The sequence below is a fragment of the Lagopus muta genome, chromosome 13, assembly GCF_023343835.1.
Source record: "Lagopus muta isolate bLagMut1 chromosome 13, bLagMut1 primary, whole genome shotgun sequence".
NCBI classification, from domain to species: Eukaryota; Metazoa; Chordata; class Aves; order Galliformes; family Phasianidae; genus Lagopus; species Lagopus muta.
In genome coordinates this window covers 15,608,730-15,624,395 of record NC_064445.1, presented here as the reverse complement: position 1 = coordinate 15,624,395, position 15,666 = coordinate 15,608,730, and the positions used below count along the sequence as shown (strand labels likewise).

Here is a 15,666-nt window from a genome sequence, read left to right as displayed (position 1 = left end):
AATGCTCCTGATGGGTAATTTTTTTTCTTTCATATCCTTCCAGTTTCTTAAAGTATTGATGGGAGGTACAATATATAATGTCTGAATATAATATATATATATATATAATGAATATATAATATAATGTCAATAGATAATGTCTGAAAATGACAATGATAGTTACTTGGATATTCCTTGGTCAACAAGATTTTGTGAAATTCACATCAAAAATGCTTTTCTTGTTCCAAAGCAATGTGCTTGATGTAACTGTTGTTACTTTGAATAGAACAATAGGAAGGTTTATGATTTTATGTCAAGCTGTTCAGTGTTACTGTTTACCAGAATATGCATATGGGTAAAAATGCTCTGGCTGCTTCTATGTAAACTGCTGCTACATGTCTTTGTTTTATAACAACATGACTTCTGAAACAATGAAATTTTTTTTTTTTAATATTTTACCTCTTACCAATGTTTTTAGAAAAATCACTTTGGAGAATAAGGAAAATTAGTTATAATCCAAAGTAATGATGCTGGCATAACAGACTAGAGTGAAATAAGAAGCATTTCGAATGGTAAAACAATTGGAAACCAGGTATTTAACTCAAGCATATGTGACACTGGCATTGCATGCACGCTGTGTCTGCAGGGACTTAGCGTGAAGCATGAGGTGGAGTCTAAGATGTGAAGGACACAAGTGACCGTTGTTTGCTGTGGAGATATTTAATCTCTCCTGGGGAAAACTTTGCCAGGTCCTCTGACTCCTTTCCACAGGTGTTGGCTTATCTTGCACACTTTGAGGAGAACAGTGTGTGGGTGCATGTGTGACAGACTGATAGACCGAGGGAAGAACCCAGTGAACAGTGAGCCCAGAACTTGTGCTGGAGGCCAGTGGCTGAACTCTCAGCATCCAGGAACAAGGGGCTGTCAGGAGCTGAGCCTTGGCGTTGTGCATGATGCTGTTGTTGGCAAGGCAGGATTCTCCTGAGAAAATGAGCAGAAACATCCCTTCATCAAATGCTGCTTGTATGAAAGTCATACCAGATGAGGTATGGCAGATATCAGTTCCTTTCCATTTCTCTCCAGCACTGAGAAGAGAAACCTTGCTGCTCCTCCTCTGAATGCCTTTTTTGGTGTCAAGACCAGCACAGGTCGTAAGCTCATGAGACAAATGCACATGATTTATATCTGGATTTTGCAGTAGTGTTACAAAGCATTTCTAAAAGCCTTTTATCTCAAACAGCATGGTACACATTTGATGTCTTCCCCCTGAAAACTAAAGGGAAGTTTGCATTGTGAACAGCTTTTGGAGGTGGTGTGTCTGGGACAGAAGTTGGACTGTTAGTGGGAGAACATCATCCATTGCATGGATAGCTTTAAAAATAGAGCGCCTCGATGTAGTTTTGCAGTGCCTGATCTGAAAGCTTGACTTCATCTTGTAAAGGAGCAAGGAAGATAACGTAGTATTCTGATTAGCACAGACTGAAGTACAGTCCTCAAAAACTTAATACCTTTTTAAAAATCAGCCTTCAAGTACTGGTTGATTTGTATGGCATGTCTGAATCTTCTCTCACGTTTAATCCATGTTAAGCTTTAAACCACCTATTTTGGTTTCCTCAAATTCCAGTAGATTATCCTTCAAACTGAGCCATGATAATCTATTTAATAGTCTTTCAAAAGAAGTGTTCTCATGGCTCTCTGGATCCTGGGAGTTTTAAAAGATCAGTGTATAGTAGTGATCCTGGTTAAACAAAATGGTTTTGGAATTAGGATTTACTGATAAGGGGCTGACACTCTTCATGGACTCAGGGTGGCTGACTCCTGGGTTCCTTACTGGGTTACTAACACGTCAGAAACGTGTTGCAAATGTAGGGATTCTGAATACCATGTTTTCTTTAAGAAAACAGAAACATTTATGATAGTTCAGTATGTATGCAAGACAAAATATTCATTTTGTGCTGGAGTTTCATCAAGTTTATTAAAAGAGAGAGAACTCTCTTTTCAGACTCTATCATCTTCATCTTAGCTTTGAAAGCAGCTCAGGACTGATCAGTAAGCAGACAGGTATAGCAGCAAGTTACACAGTGTATTCCACATCACTCAGGTCACCTGTATGTATTCTCTGATAAGAAGAATATGGTTAGAGAGCTAAGTACATCTTTCTCAGGATGATATAGGTGGCGTTTAGCCTGATTTTCTGTCTGTCTTACAACGTGGTGCTCAAGGATGCCTTTGTTACTGACATTTTAAGTATGTTAGATTATTTTTTTAATTACTGAAGCTTTTATTTGTGTATGTGTAGAACTGGCAGTTTGTGGGCGGAGGTGTCTAAGTAATTTTACCTAAGTAAATTTATGCTAATGGACAAAGTCTTTCAGGCATGAATGAACTTGTCTTTTCAGAGTGCTTTCTGAAGCTGGGCCTCTCATCAGCCTTTCTGTCCAAAAGGCTCTGACCTTCTTAAAAGAGCAGTCACTGCAGATCTCAGCTGGCACCCCTTGGCACTGTGGTGTGCCTGTAGCTCAGTGCTGTTAGTGCTCCCACTAGCACTGCCATAGCCTAAGTGGCCTATTTTTATTGTTGCAAGCTGGCATTTTTCATACGCTCATAAAATTCATATGAATGTTTCAATCAGTGTGAAGAGGAGATCCAGCAAGCGGCAAATTCACGTACATTGTTAGGGTTTTATTTGACTATAGGAGGATAAACAGAGGCCAAAATGCATAAAATTTAATGAGTGGAGTCATGTAGGTCATAAATAATTGGGAATACTGAAAGAAATCAAGGTTGTGGTAACGCGTTTGTAGAGCACCCCGCACCCAGGAGCTGTGATTGTGATCAAAGTGATCTGGAAAGTAGAAAATAAATGAATACTGTCGTTTAGTAGCGTCTGATGGAGTTGTGATAGGGTGACAGAAGTGATCTAGAGTGGGATCTTCAGAGAGTGCTTTTGGGTGTGCTTGGATCTGGTCATTCATTTTGGATTGCTTTTCGTTAATGGGCCTGTAAAATAGGAATTGAATATTTCTTATGCCTGTCATTTGCAAGAGTGCTCTTCTCCTCCTAGTGGAATAAAAACATGTTTTTATCTTATTGGCTCTTCTAAAAAGAAATGCAAAGTGAGGGAAGAGTCTATGTATGAAGAGGGCTCTAGATAGAACATAGCAAGTTGAGTAGTATTTTCTGAGAATGAGATAAAGCATACTTGAATTGAATCACTGAGAAAACTGTTTGATTCCACGAATGAAGTACCAACAGTAGATCGTTATTTTATTTTGTTTTCTGCTGTGAGGTTTCTTTTCATTTGGGGGACATTTTTTATATTTGTAAAGGCATGTTTTTTATCAGATATGATGCAAAGTGATGTTATGGCCAAGGTCTCAGGAGGATTTGGATCCAATTTCAAGCTGTAACTTCCTTGCTTCACCCCCATCTCCATGAATAATTGCTATTAACTATCTCAGAAATTGTTTTCAGAAATGCTTCTTTTCTTCAGCTGAATTTATAACAGCACAATGAAATCTTTTCTTGACAGAATTCAGCGCCTTAATGTGAAAACTAGTTTTATTAGTAGTAGATAATTTAATTTCATTTAAATGATAATTTTAAATACAGTGAGTTTGTCTTTAAATGAAATGCTCAGATCATATTGCCTGGAGCATCCCCAAAGTAGCTCCTTCTGCATTCATGGGCACTACTGTGCTCATTTCCTCAGGGCTGCAAGTAGAGAGAGACTGCCTGTTCATTCCATGTATTGAAATGAAAGGGAAAGAAAGAAGTAGAGACATTGTCAGTCTCTCTAAGAGCCGGTATGCTTACTGTATGAAGTGGAGTTAATGATAACCCTTGTATTGTTGCAGCAAGGAAGTCATAGCGGGGAGACTTTAAATAGAAAGTAGCAAGTAGTCTGCAATAGGCTGTGTGTTATTGCATGTGAAAGTAGAGCCCTTAGTCCATTGGCAGAGTTTGACGATGAGAATTGTCCAGAGTCCAAGACAATTGGCAGAGGAAAGTGGAGGGAAGAAAATTATTTCACAGCTGAGAGAAATGCAGAACACAAAACTAGGGAACCAAAGTGAGCAACATACAGCAGTATTGGTTGTCACTGTACTCCTATGGAGAGTTTCAGCCCACAGAAGGATATAATTATCAATAAAACAGACTTTACAGTACGCTTGTGATATGAGTTTGTTTTTTCAGACCGTCTTACAAGATACTGGTGTGAACAAAGTGGAAATGATTTGTCCATACAGATAGTCATGGAGAGGGAAAAGTGTCTCAGGTGCTGTAATCCCAGCCCTGACTGCAGGGCCTGTAGGGTCTGGAGGGCACTGCATGCCATGCTGGGGTGCATCAATGGCATCATCTGGAGGAATGACACAGTAAGATCCACCCATGTACTTTTTGTTTGGGATTTATTCGTCTTTTCTTTGAACAAGTGCATGGGAGCTGCTGAGTGACGGCCTGAACCTCTGATCGATCACCTGAGGCGAGCCATGAGTCAGCCAGAGCACAGGTGAAGGCAATTCCTAGACCTATTTAAGAGCTGGCTACCAGTGGGGAAGGATCTCTTCTGGAGGTCACCTCTACTGGTGTTTTATGGGTGAGCCCAGGATAGGGGTAAGCCTTCTATTTATTCTCTTTTGTTATCATAGTCTACTTTGCCTAACTCTCTTGTTTGTGATTATAACATCCTACTATTCTTTGATTATACAACAAGCAAAATCCAAACCTACTTACAAATGTTCCTAGTGAAGTTTCAGGGTTTTTTGTTTTTTGTTTTTTTTTTTTAGCGTGAGAATTGGACTTAAAAAATAAAATAAAAAGGTGTCAGAGATATCTGACTTTAGCTTCCGGGCAACAGACAGTAGGGATGTCAGAGCCTGTACAATCTTGCTGTGTCAGGAGTACTCACAGTCACAAAAGGTAGGACAGCTAAATACAGCTAGAAAGCAAAAAATAAATTATAAAAAAGACACTAAACATGTTACAGCTTGTGTGAAATGGGGCACCTTTTGAGATTCTGACCTGGAGCCTTCATGGGGTCAGAGTGAAAAAAATGATTGTCTGGTTAATCTTGGCAAGTTTCTGTGAAGGGGCTGATGTGACTGGGTCTGCTGGTGGAGCAGCAGAAGTTGGGTTCACTGAGTCACGCTGGTGTCTGGATGGTTCAGCTGCTGTTCAGTTGAGATGCAAAGATTTAATTTATTTGGGTTTGATTAGGTTTGTGTTTTTATTGCTGGTGCTGTGTACGTGTTTTGTTGCCGTTTTTGCTTTTGTTGTTATTTGTTTGTTCATTGTTGCTTTTTACTATTACATCTTTAACAAATCTGCTCACTGCTGTGATCAGTCTTGCTCTGGGCATTTTCTTTCCTTTGCAGAAAGCAATTCAGTCTCATGACCCAGAAGTTCCTTCTCTTCTCTTGGCATGCTTGAGAATTCACAGGCTTCTGCCATACGTCGCTGCCTTTTTTGAACCTGATGGCATGTGGCTTTTTACTCTCATCTTACTCTGAGAGCAAATTCAGAGTTAAGCCTACCTAAGTAAAGTTGTGTCTGTCCTGCACCTGATGCTAAAGTTACAGCTTATTGTGGTCCTCCATTGCATAGGGGCTACTTAGAACCCTCTGTCCCTCTCTTATGGAGCTTGCAGCTCTTTCAGATGAGGTGATAAACAACTTGGATATGTGCTGTCCTGTATGGTTGTACATCCTCAGTATTAGAAGCAATAACTGAAAAACAAATCTTAAAGACATCTCAGAAAAAAAGAAAAAAAAAAGGCCATTTTGGGGGCAGCGAGGTTTCATCAGGATTCATCCAAATCAGTTTTTTAATGCCAGAGTATGAGTTTGACCATGTGCATTTTTCAAAGGAGGAGAAACAAATATAAATCAATGGTGGTTAATTAAGGAAAATACCAGAATTCTTACTCTAAAATGAGGATTGTTCTGAATGTCAATGGAAGGCAGTTTGCATAATGAGCTGAAAGCTAAGGTTTAGCTACTTTTTTTTAGTAATTATTTTGCTTTGATTTAGAATAATTTGATGTTAGAATAGTAATGTCATTAAAATGAATGTAATGATGTGTTTGGTTTTTGGATGGCCATGGCTTCATCAGTGTCTTCAGGAGCTTCATCTGATCGTAGGAGATTAGGTCACAGAATAAACAAAAGACCCAGTGCTACAAAACCATAACAAAATTGTCAGTTCAGAACACAAATGAACATCGAGGACCAAGATAATTGGTCTTTTTATCTCCCCCTTATAAAAACAAAGGTTTATTTGGCTTTTAAATGGGCCAGTAAAATTGAATTGGCACCCTACAGTGCATGCAGAATAGCTAGTCAAGAAGAATAAGCTATAAAGAAAAAAGCAGAGGAGCTTAAGAGATGAAGATATTAAAAGCTGGTCTACTGATAGCCTATTAAAAGTGTTAAATTTTGAAGATCTGCAGTGAACAGAGATCTAAGTTGGAAAAAAGTTCTGGGCAGGGGGATACTTTTGTTAGAAGTTATTGTTGATGTTCCTCCAGAATTCTGTAGGAAAAATAGGTGTAAGTATCCAAAAGGGCCAGATCAGAAGCTCTTGGCTGCAGTGGGTTGTCTTCTGCCAACAGTAGCTCCATCTTTGCTGTTAGATGGTGCTTGGAGAAGGACTTAATTATGGTCATAGAAGCATAGAATCCTGAAGGTTGGAAAAGACCTGATCCAGGTCTATAAATATCTAAGGTGTGGGGGCAGAATGGCGAGGCCGGACTCTTTTCAGTGGTGAGTGGAGACAGGACAAGGGGAAACGGCTGGAAACTGCAGCATAGGAAGTTCCGCACAAACATGTGCAAGAACTTCTTTACAGTGAGGTGACGGAGCACTGGAACAGGCTGCCCAGGGAGGTGGTGGAGTCTCCTTCTCTGGAGATGTTCAAGACCTGCCTGGACACCGACTTGTGCGACCTGCTGTAGGGAACCTGCTTTGGCAGGGGGTTGGACTCTATGATCTCTGGAGGTCCCTTCCAACCCCTACAATTCTGTGATTCTGACCTGCAAGATCATCCAGTCCAACCATCCACCGATCACCAACAGTTCTCACTAAACCACGTCCCTTAACACAGCATCTAAACGTTCCTTGAACAGGCTGTCCACAGCCTGATTTCAGTCTCTGCTTACTCGCTGCTTGAGAGCGTTAGCTTATGCTAACATAAGCATGAGCTTTCTGAGCCCCTGCTGAGTCTTCATTCAGGTTCCTATAACTCTGAGATTTCATTGGAGTCATAGTTCAGAAGTATTCCTGAGTCTCAGAGCTGATAAGAACGAACAGGTGAATCTGGGGTCGCTTGAAATGCTCTGGGCATTTGGCATCAGGAGGCTTTTGGAGGTATGTTTTGTTTGCATTGTGTGAAGGGATATTTCCTGGAATACAGTGACTTGCTCTCTTTTGCTTTCTCCTCAGTAAGAATCTACATAAAAACTGGTAAACTAGGCCATTAATAAATATGCAAGAGAAGCCTGATCCGTGAGATACTGACTCAGTGTATTTGAGGACACCCAGCTCCTGCTTGCCCCACTTCAGTGACTGTTATGATGGAATTAGAGAGTTTATTTGCCATTGAAATGATTTGGAGACTGCCAGACTTTGTTGCATAGTCTTTATTTTTCCCTTTTGTTCACCTGTAAGTTACTGCCTTTTATTTGTTACTTCAGCGGATAATTTTTATGGTAGCTTTTCTGCTTTCTATCCTGCTGGTATATAGTTTAATGAAATGCCTTTTGAAACCGTGTGTTTAATTCCTCAGTCGTGCCTCTGGGAATTAATTCTTGCTGCATGGTAACTTCTTTTATATCTCTTCTTGGCTGTGGTTGGGAACTTTTGCAAACTTTTCTTTAGGATATCAGTACTTATTCCCTCTCCTGTCTCATGTGCATCTCTTTTCTGCCTGCGTCAGCTGTTATTTGCTGCTGGTGTCTACTTCTGGTCAAGGCCTGTTAGAGTGCCTTAAGCACTTAAATTCCTTAATGGCATTACTATTTTTGCATCTGCACCTCTGGAAGAAAATTGAATTTTCACACCCGAGTACCTATCTAAGGTGTTATCTGTGAGACTAATGAGTTAATATGGTGGAGAATCCTTTAAGAAATTACTTTAACAGGTTTTGGTGATTCTGAATAGCATTTATGATAGGAAACGTTTCATGATGATACTTACAGAAATAGCAATGTTGTACTTTTTTTTTTTTTTTTTTTTTTTTTTTTTAGAAGTCATGTCTTCCTAACCAGTAACATATTCTCCTTGCTTTCTGAAAAGTTACGTATGCACAGTTTTGGCAAAAATGGTTAATGGGGCTATTTGAAAATTGTTGTTAAATCCAACTCTTGGCAAGTGGAATTGTTAACGTTGAGTCATTTTTTTTGGAAGTGTATTTTTCATTACAAATGGGACTTGCTTATCTCAGTCCAGAAATGTTTTGGTTTAGAAGTGCTTCTGTGCTGTATTGTACTTCATTTATCTCCCAGTCACAATCACAGTCCTTGCTATGGACAGAGCTTTGCACTTAGCCTGTGAGATTCCTTTGCCATCTCTGATGCAATCTCTCTGTCGGCTACGCTGAAAGTAGTATATAATATCTCACAAATTCATTTGGTCTATTGCATCATACAAAATAATTTCAGGATTCAGTAAGTGGGCTTACTTCAAATGTACTTCAACATGTTTGTTTGGTTGGTTTTTGCATTCATTGTATTTCAGTTTTTAATTCCTGTTTCTCTTTGTCAGTTTGCTCACAGTTTTCGAGAGGAGTTTATGCCATCTTTGGATTCTATGACCAGATGTCAATGAACACACTGACGTCATTTTGTGGAGCCCTTCACACGTCCTTCATCACACCCAGCTTCCCAACAGATGCAGACGTGCAGTTTGTCATCCAAATGCGGCCAGCATTAAAAGGAGCCATCTTGAGTCTCTTGACCTATTACAAGTGGGAGAAGTTTGTGTACCTCTATGACACAGAACGGGGTAAGCACTGTTGTTTGATTTGACTTCCATGCTTTATAATTTGCACAAGTTTATAGAATCATAGAATCACCAAGGTTGGAAAAGACCCACAGGATCACCCAGTCCAACCATACACTGATCACCAATAGTTCTCGCTAAAATAGTTCTCACTATTACCAGAATCAGTGGTTGCAAATTCCTAGAAAAAAAGTTTGTTTCGAAGGAACAAAAATGAGGGGATAGATGAGAAGAGGGCATCTTCATTGTACTTGTCATTTGTAAAGACGTTGCCTGGAGGATAATGTAAGCATTCAATTTGGAACACCTGGTTTCAACACAGCTTCAAAGTCAACACTCACCAGGATTTGAGTCCTTGCAAAATAAAATCAACAATATGAAGAATACTGTGAAGCAAGACTTTCCGCTCTGCGGGGCATTGTAAATCCCTCATTGCTTTACATAAATGAGTTTCTCCCATTGCTGGATAAAAACAGTCCATGCCAATATACATGCTGGAAACATCTGAGCATCAATAGCAGCCTAAGAATATAATGCATAAAATGCTTTAGGGCTCTGCTAGAGTAAAGATGTTCTAGATATGTCACACAGATGTTTAGAGATGAAGGTAGATACCTGACAAGAGTGACCAGAGATACACTTTGCAAAATGAAGATACGTTAAAGTCAGTGTATCCATGGTTAAACCAACTGCTGGCTAATTACTGCACCCTTGGTAACAAATCCTGTCAAAGGTAGATCTGAACAGCAGAGACCGTTTTCTGTGAAACTTGCATATTTCTGTGGAGCAACTGTTGCCAGGTTCTCTGAATATACCGAATTTGCTTAGTTACAGGTTTTTATATTTCTTTCATCAGGGAGAAGTGTCACTGCCCTTCCTACCAGTTTTTTTTTCATTAATAACTCCAACACCTTCAGAGGAGTCTGGGTAGAGCCAAAGAATCTCCGATTCCATTCCCAATTCCCGTGACAGAGTTCTGATACCCTGACCTACTACGTGTTGGGTGGAGAGCAAGTCTTCAGTGGCTATGGTTTTTACACTGAAGATTAATTATATCACCCAACTAAGGATGTACTGTACACTGAAGGTGGTTTTCAGACTGCTAAGTAGCGGAATGCCAGGAGTTCAGCATTTTTTAGTGATCTGGAGATGCTAAGTATTGCTTAGATCGAGATCAGGTAGAAAAGGTTGGTTAAGGAAAATATGGAAAAGCTAAGAGTGCCATGAGTTTTTAAATCACAGATCTTGCTGGTGAAATTAGCCCCATGAATTTTGCTTAAGCTCTGTTGCTTTCTGCCTGTGTACTTTCCATTCACATCCTGCTAACAATCTTAGAAACACTAATTAAAATCACATTGTGAACCCATTGTGGCTAGTGTGCATGCTATGCTAGCCAAATGTTCTGTCAGACATTCAGACTGAGGCTACCAGAGTGGGGAGTCTGAGTTAGATGAGAGCATAGCTGGCTCTAAGATTATAAAATGTAGCTGAGAGTTAGAAGATAAAGGACACCGGTGCCTTTGAGATGGAAGAGTCATCAGTGCATATACATAGCTTGATGATGTGCTTTGAGTTGTTTCTGATGTGCATCTGCCACATCTTATCTTTCCTTCCTTTACATACCCGCTCACTGCTGTTGTTTGATAACATATTTGCCTTCTGCTAAAATAGGAGCAAGAGTGAACTGTTAACTGTATTTTGTTACCCTGGGTTTATTCAGGTTATAAAACAAAGCTGACAGCAGTTCTATCAAAGCTGCAATTACTGCATTTTTCCAGCATTAGAAGAAATTTAAAAGATTTGTATAGGAGAGAGCATGGCATTAGAAAGTGAGAAGCAGATATTCTATTCCTTCCTTTGGCAAACAGTAATCATGGATGACAGCACCTGAAACTTTTGGCAGTTCCAGTAGCCTGCCTCATGTCTTGTGATAGGCATTTAGGTACAAAAGACATCCCAAGATCTTCCACAGTAATGGTGACTCTATGTTTCAGATAGCAAATAAGACTATATGTGTTCCTATCCTGAGGTACCACCACAGGTGAAAACACTGGGGCTGTTACAATTCTTAGTAATTCCTGTGTGAGAAACTTCACTGCTCTGGAGCACAAGCACGTTAGAGAGAAGGTGTTAAGCTATTCCCTGCCAATTCCTGAAATGAACTACCATTATATACTGCCTTTTAGGAGGATTATCATCTCATTGGTTTGTTCTGAGAATCTGAGAAATTGCAAAACATTAGGCTGCTCTTTCTTATGGTGAATATTAGTTATGGAGTAAGTTGTTCTTGCAAGCAAAACACTGCTGTGTATTAAGTATTGCATTTGCTATTAATAAATACCACTGCGTATTACAGATGCTGTACAAAGCCTTCTTGTGGTTTTATACTGCTCCTTGAACTATTTTAGGGCAAGCTTAGGAGAATGGACAGTCAGCTTCTTTATAAAATTGCTTTCCTTAAGCAATGTTTTTTTTCTTTCCTTCTTTGCCATCAAACAACATAATCATATGGTTTCCCCCGCGGTGCCAGTAGGCACAACACCACAGCATTTGGTTCCTGCAATGAGGACAAAAGATAAATCTCAAACTGTAGAACAAAGCTAATATCTACAATTACTTAGATAGGTGGTGAAGCTTTTAATCCAGTGAATTAATGCGTGTGCATTGCATATGTTTATTTTATGTAAGTACTTCATTTTCTGTTGCTATGTGATGACTGCATGTTGCGGATAGTGCTTTCAAATGCATATTTATGTGCAGGTGCAAAATTGCATTTCTTAAAAACAGGAACTTGGCTGCTAAAGCACACAGGGAAAAAAAATAATGCCTGAGATTTATGAATTCCAGAAGCAACACTTATCTCTTATTGCTTGCTTCAGCTGCTGGGCTTCTTCTGTGAAGAAGCTGAAATTTAAGAGAAATACCAAATTGTGTGTTTTCCCATACCAGCAGAAAAAAAAATACACATATATATATACTTTGCATTAGGAAATATCTGTTAGAGGAAGAAAGGACATTAAGCAGTGCTTAGAAGGAAAAGTGCCGTGTTTATTCCATGCCACATGGTTCAGTTCATGTGAAAAGGAGGGGCAGAGTTTTTTCTCTGTGTTAGCTGTATCAGAAAGTTGACACTGTTGGTTACTGTGATACGTGTGAAACATCTGATTAATTACATGTTGCTAACTGCCTCACTGGGCTTCTCTGCAGTAGAACTAAGACTAATTAAGATTATGTCAGGGTGAAGGAAGATGAGGTTACACACAGAAAGCCGTTATGAATTTGGATGATGCTTGTCACAAAAGTCACCTTTTGCATCTCGTGCTGGGGATTATATTTCATCAAAAATCTCAAGTTCATTTCCAGTCTTCAGGTCCATCCCTCCTCTTGCTTGGTGCTGCTGCAGTCCACGCATGATTCCACTGAAGGCAGTGGTGTGGAGTAACACCCTATGAAGGTGTGGAGAGGCTGGCTTGTGGTTTTCATAGCCTTCTTCCTGTTGTGGTAAAGTGAAGTACTTCTCTTGGTTTAATGATAAAAGTGGTACATTAGATTACAATACTGAAGCTTTTATTTATTTAAATTTCCAAAATGTTTCTTAACTAACGTTTTGGTTTATTTTTGTCTGAGAAACGCTGCTTTGTACAGCTTGTTCACTCCCCATCTGTCAGTACAACACAGGCCTCTCGTCCTAAATTATTTTGATTTATCCTGTCTGCTGCACCCAAACCACTGATTCCAGTCATGCAGATCACTTAAAGCAAATCTCACCAAGAGATCTCTGTGATGTGCATCTTCTTTCTCTTACTTAGATCATAATGAACTTCATCCTTGTAGAACTATAGAAGGACTTTCTGTTTGTATAATGACAGCTCACAGAGTGGGACCTCAGCCCAGACACAGGTGCACATAGACCACTGTATTTTGGCATTGTAACTAAATAGCTGTCCAAGCTTCCAATGCTTTCTTTTTTTTTTTTTTTTGTAGGTATCTAAGAATATTTAAAATCAATAAAAAAACCTTTGGTAAATAGGTTTACCATTGGCTATTAAGCATTTTTTGATTGGTTAACATTGGCTGAGTGAAAGCTGAGGTACATTAGCAGGTATCTAAAGGCCTGGCTTGCGTGGCTAAGATTTCCAAATATTTGCTTTAGTTTCTAAAAGCAACTACATCTTTAATCGTTACTGCCACAGAAATACAAAAAATATGATCTGAGCATAACTGATAGGTAGGTATGCAGAAGGGCAGAGCTCTGGAAAGTATAACCTGTCCCATTCACCTCCACTGTGGTACTCTGTTGAATAAACACCAGGTAAATAGCAAAAAAATAAAAAAAGGGAAGAGAGAAAGAAAAGGAAACAGTGTGATTGTAGGCTTCCTGATGATTATGCATAAGGCGTTGAGTTTTCTTCAACTGGGTTCAGTACATGGCAATGAGGTCTGATTCAGTGCTGCTGAAGACAAAGAATAACTCTTCTGTTTCGTTCTGCTTTTACAAAATGAGGTTAGTTATCTATTGCTATCAAAGGACAAGTCGCTGCTGTACTGCTTTCCCTGGGGAATGAGAGATCTGAGCTGATAAAAGAAGAGGCCTGTAGAACCAGGCTCATTATATCTTCCACAAAACTAAAGTGATGGATATGACTGGGGGAGGGTGAAATAGTTGCATTGAAAAAACACAGATGTGTAGGACACAACATTTTTGGTGGTAAGACTGGGATAAGACCAATTTTCTGTGGAATCTAGAAAGACACAGCTTTAATAGCTGGTGAGTTCTCAGGGATTTCAGAACATCAGGTGGTGGTACAACATACCTGTGTAGGCTGAGTATCTTCTGAAAACAGCAATGAAAAATGTAAATGACTGACCCCTGCTTTTAATCACCTTCCATCAACAGTCAGATGCAAAAGAAGTCCTCTTAGCACAAAGCTGGCTTCTTAAGTTCTGTACTGTTTCTGCATTTCAAGGAGTGTTTATCTCCGTTTGTAGAGATCATTCTTTTGTAAAGGGCAAAAAAAAGAAAATGGTGGCAGCAGCCACACCAGTGTTAGCAACACCTGAATTCAGCACCTGCTGAAAAGTCAAATGTCTGAAGAATCAACAGTTAATGCTCAACTCATTGTTAGCAGCATTAACATGTTTATTCTTCAGAGCAGGGGAGATCCACTGGCTCTAGGGCTGCTTTGACCCCAGTGCAGGAAGGAGAAAGGACATAAAGGAGATTCACAGACAGTTTTCTTGGAATTAAATGTGGCAATTTTCAATGTAAGGATGATAATTCTTGGTTATAAAATCTTGTTTACCCCTTTAATTCTTCTCAGTTGCATCTGTCAAGTTGATATAGTGCATTTTGTTTGCACTTCCCAAATAAGGAAAGGATTTAAAATCTTCACATTATTTCTCTGAATATCAGTCCATTATTGTCTCTAAATATGGCAAAGAATAGCAGAACATGCAGAGCATGTTTGGAAGCCTGTAAAACACCAATGGAGTCAAAATGGGCAAGAGTTGCAGTAAACCTTGATTCCATTGAGCTTTCTGGCTCACACACAGAGTTTAAAGACCCTTGTGGTAGAACATCCATTATCTAGATTTAAAGAACGATATAACTCTATGTAGTTATGTGCAATAAGAAAACGATCTGTTTCTTTCACTATCAGCCTTTAAAGAATGAGTGATTTTTACCATCTTGTAATGCCTAGAACTTGTATTTATATTGAATGGTAAGTCATAGATACTGCTTAGCAATGTTTGTGTGAAATATAAGTAATTTACCCTGACAAAGAGGCAAATTTTGACATTCTTATTTAGGGCACATTGCTTCGTTGCTTTCAGCAGTATAATGTATGAACTAAGGCACTGTTCAGGAAACATGCCAGAATCCTAACTGAAATATTCCAGGATTGCTTTACTGATCGACTTTACTGCATAAATGTGTTAGAGAGCAGTCTGAGCCTGAACAGTTAAATTGAGCTTTTTGATAATCACCCTCCATTTATTTCCTCTGAAACCTGTAAAGCGTCATACAGACTCCCTTTCTTTTGGTCTCTGTGGTACAGAGATGCAGAAGAAAGCTCTCTTACCGATCCTTCCCCAAACAAACACTGAGACCCTGTGTGAGAGAATGGATGCTGGTTCTTTTTAGTGGACTGAGCCTTAAGCATTTCTCTCCTGATCTTTCCCATTAGCTGCTATGTGTTTAGCTTAGCCCTGCTAATCACATAAACCCTTTTTCTAGCTTATGAACAAAAGGAGTGAACCAGCTTTGAAAGTCATCCAGCATGAGATGCATCATATTGGCAAGGCAAAGATGCAGCTAGAGACAGAGTTCATCCTGGGATTCTATACTGAAGCTCTGTGCCACTTTACAAGTTTTACATGTACACAGGGTTGGTGTTGAGATGTCCAGGCAAAATGCCTGAGCATCCCTTGAAGCTGCTGGAACATGCACTACTGTCAGCAGTACTTGCCAACAACAAGTAGAATATGTGCATGTGTGCAACAAAGGTGTCTTGTTTCATGGAGCTGCTGGGAGTGAGGAAGTGTGTCAGCCCATCCATGAAGAATGGGGACAGCAGAACAAGGTAGCACTCATGCAGCAATGTTGTGCTGTCATTCCTCCTCCCATACACACATAGCAGAGTTGGGATAGGGTGTTTATGGTAGCCTCACTCACACGGTGTGAATC

At 39.6% G+C, this 15,666-nt stretch overlaps 1 protein-coding gene across 8 annotated transcripts in view; it reads left to right on the top strand.

Moving 5' to 3' along the window:
• The window catches only part of GRIA3 (glutamate ionotropic receptor AMPA type subunit 3), a 145,180-nt gene that overhangs the window by 27,738 nt on the left and 101,776 nt on the right, over nucleotides 1-15,666 (top strand). For 7 of the 8 annotated variants that reach the window (XR_007379643.1, XM_048959396.1, XM_048959395.1 and 4 more), the window contains one exon: nucleotides 8,742-8,981. Coding sequence is in view for 7 of the 8 variants with exons in the window: in XM_048959396.1 (XP_048815353.1) it covers nucleotides 8,742-8,981 (240 nt within the window). In the remaining variant the exon portion in view is untranslated. Of the gene's footprint in view, nucleotides 1-4,534; nucleotides 4,597-8,741; nucleotides 8,982-15,666 lie in introns of those variants that run through there. The other variant, XM_048959398.1, reaches the window with a different exon arrangement.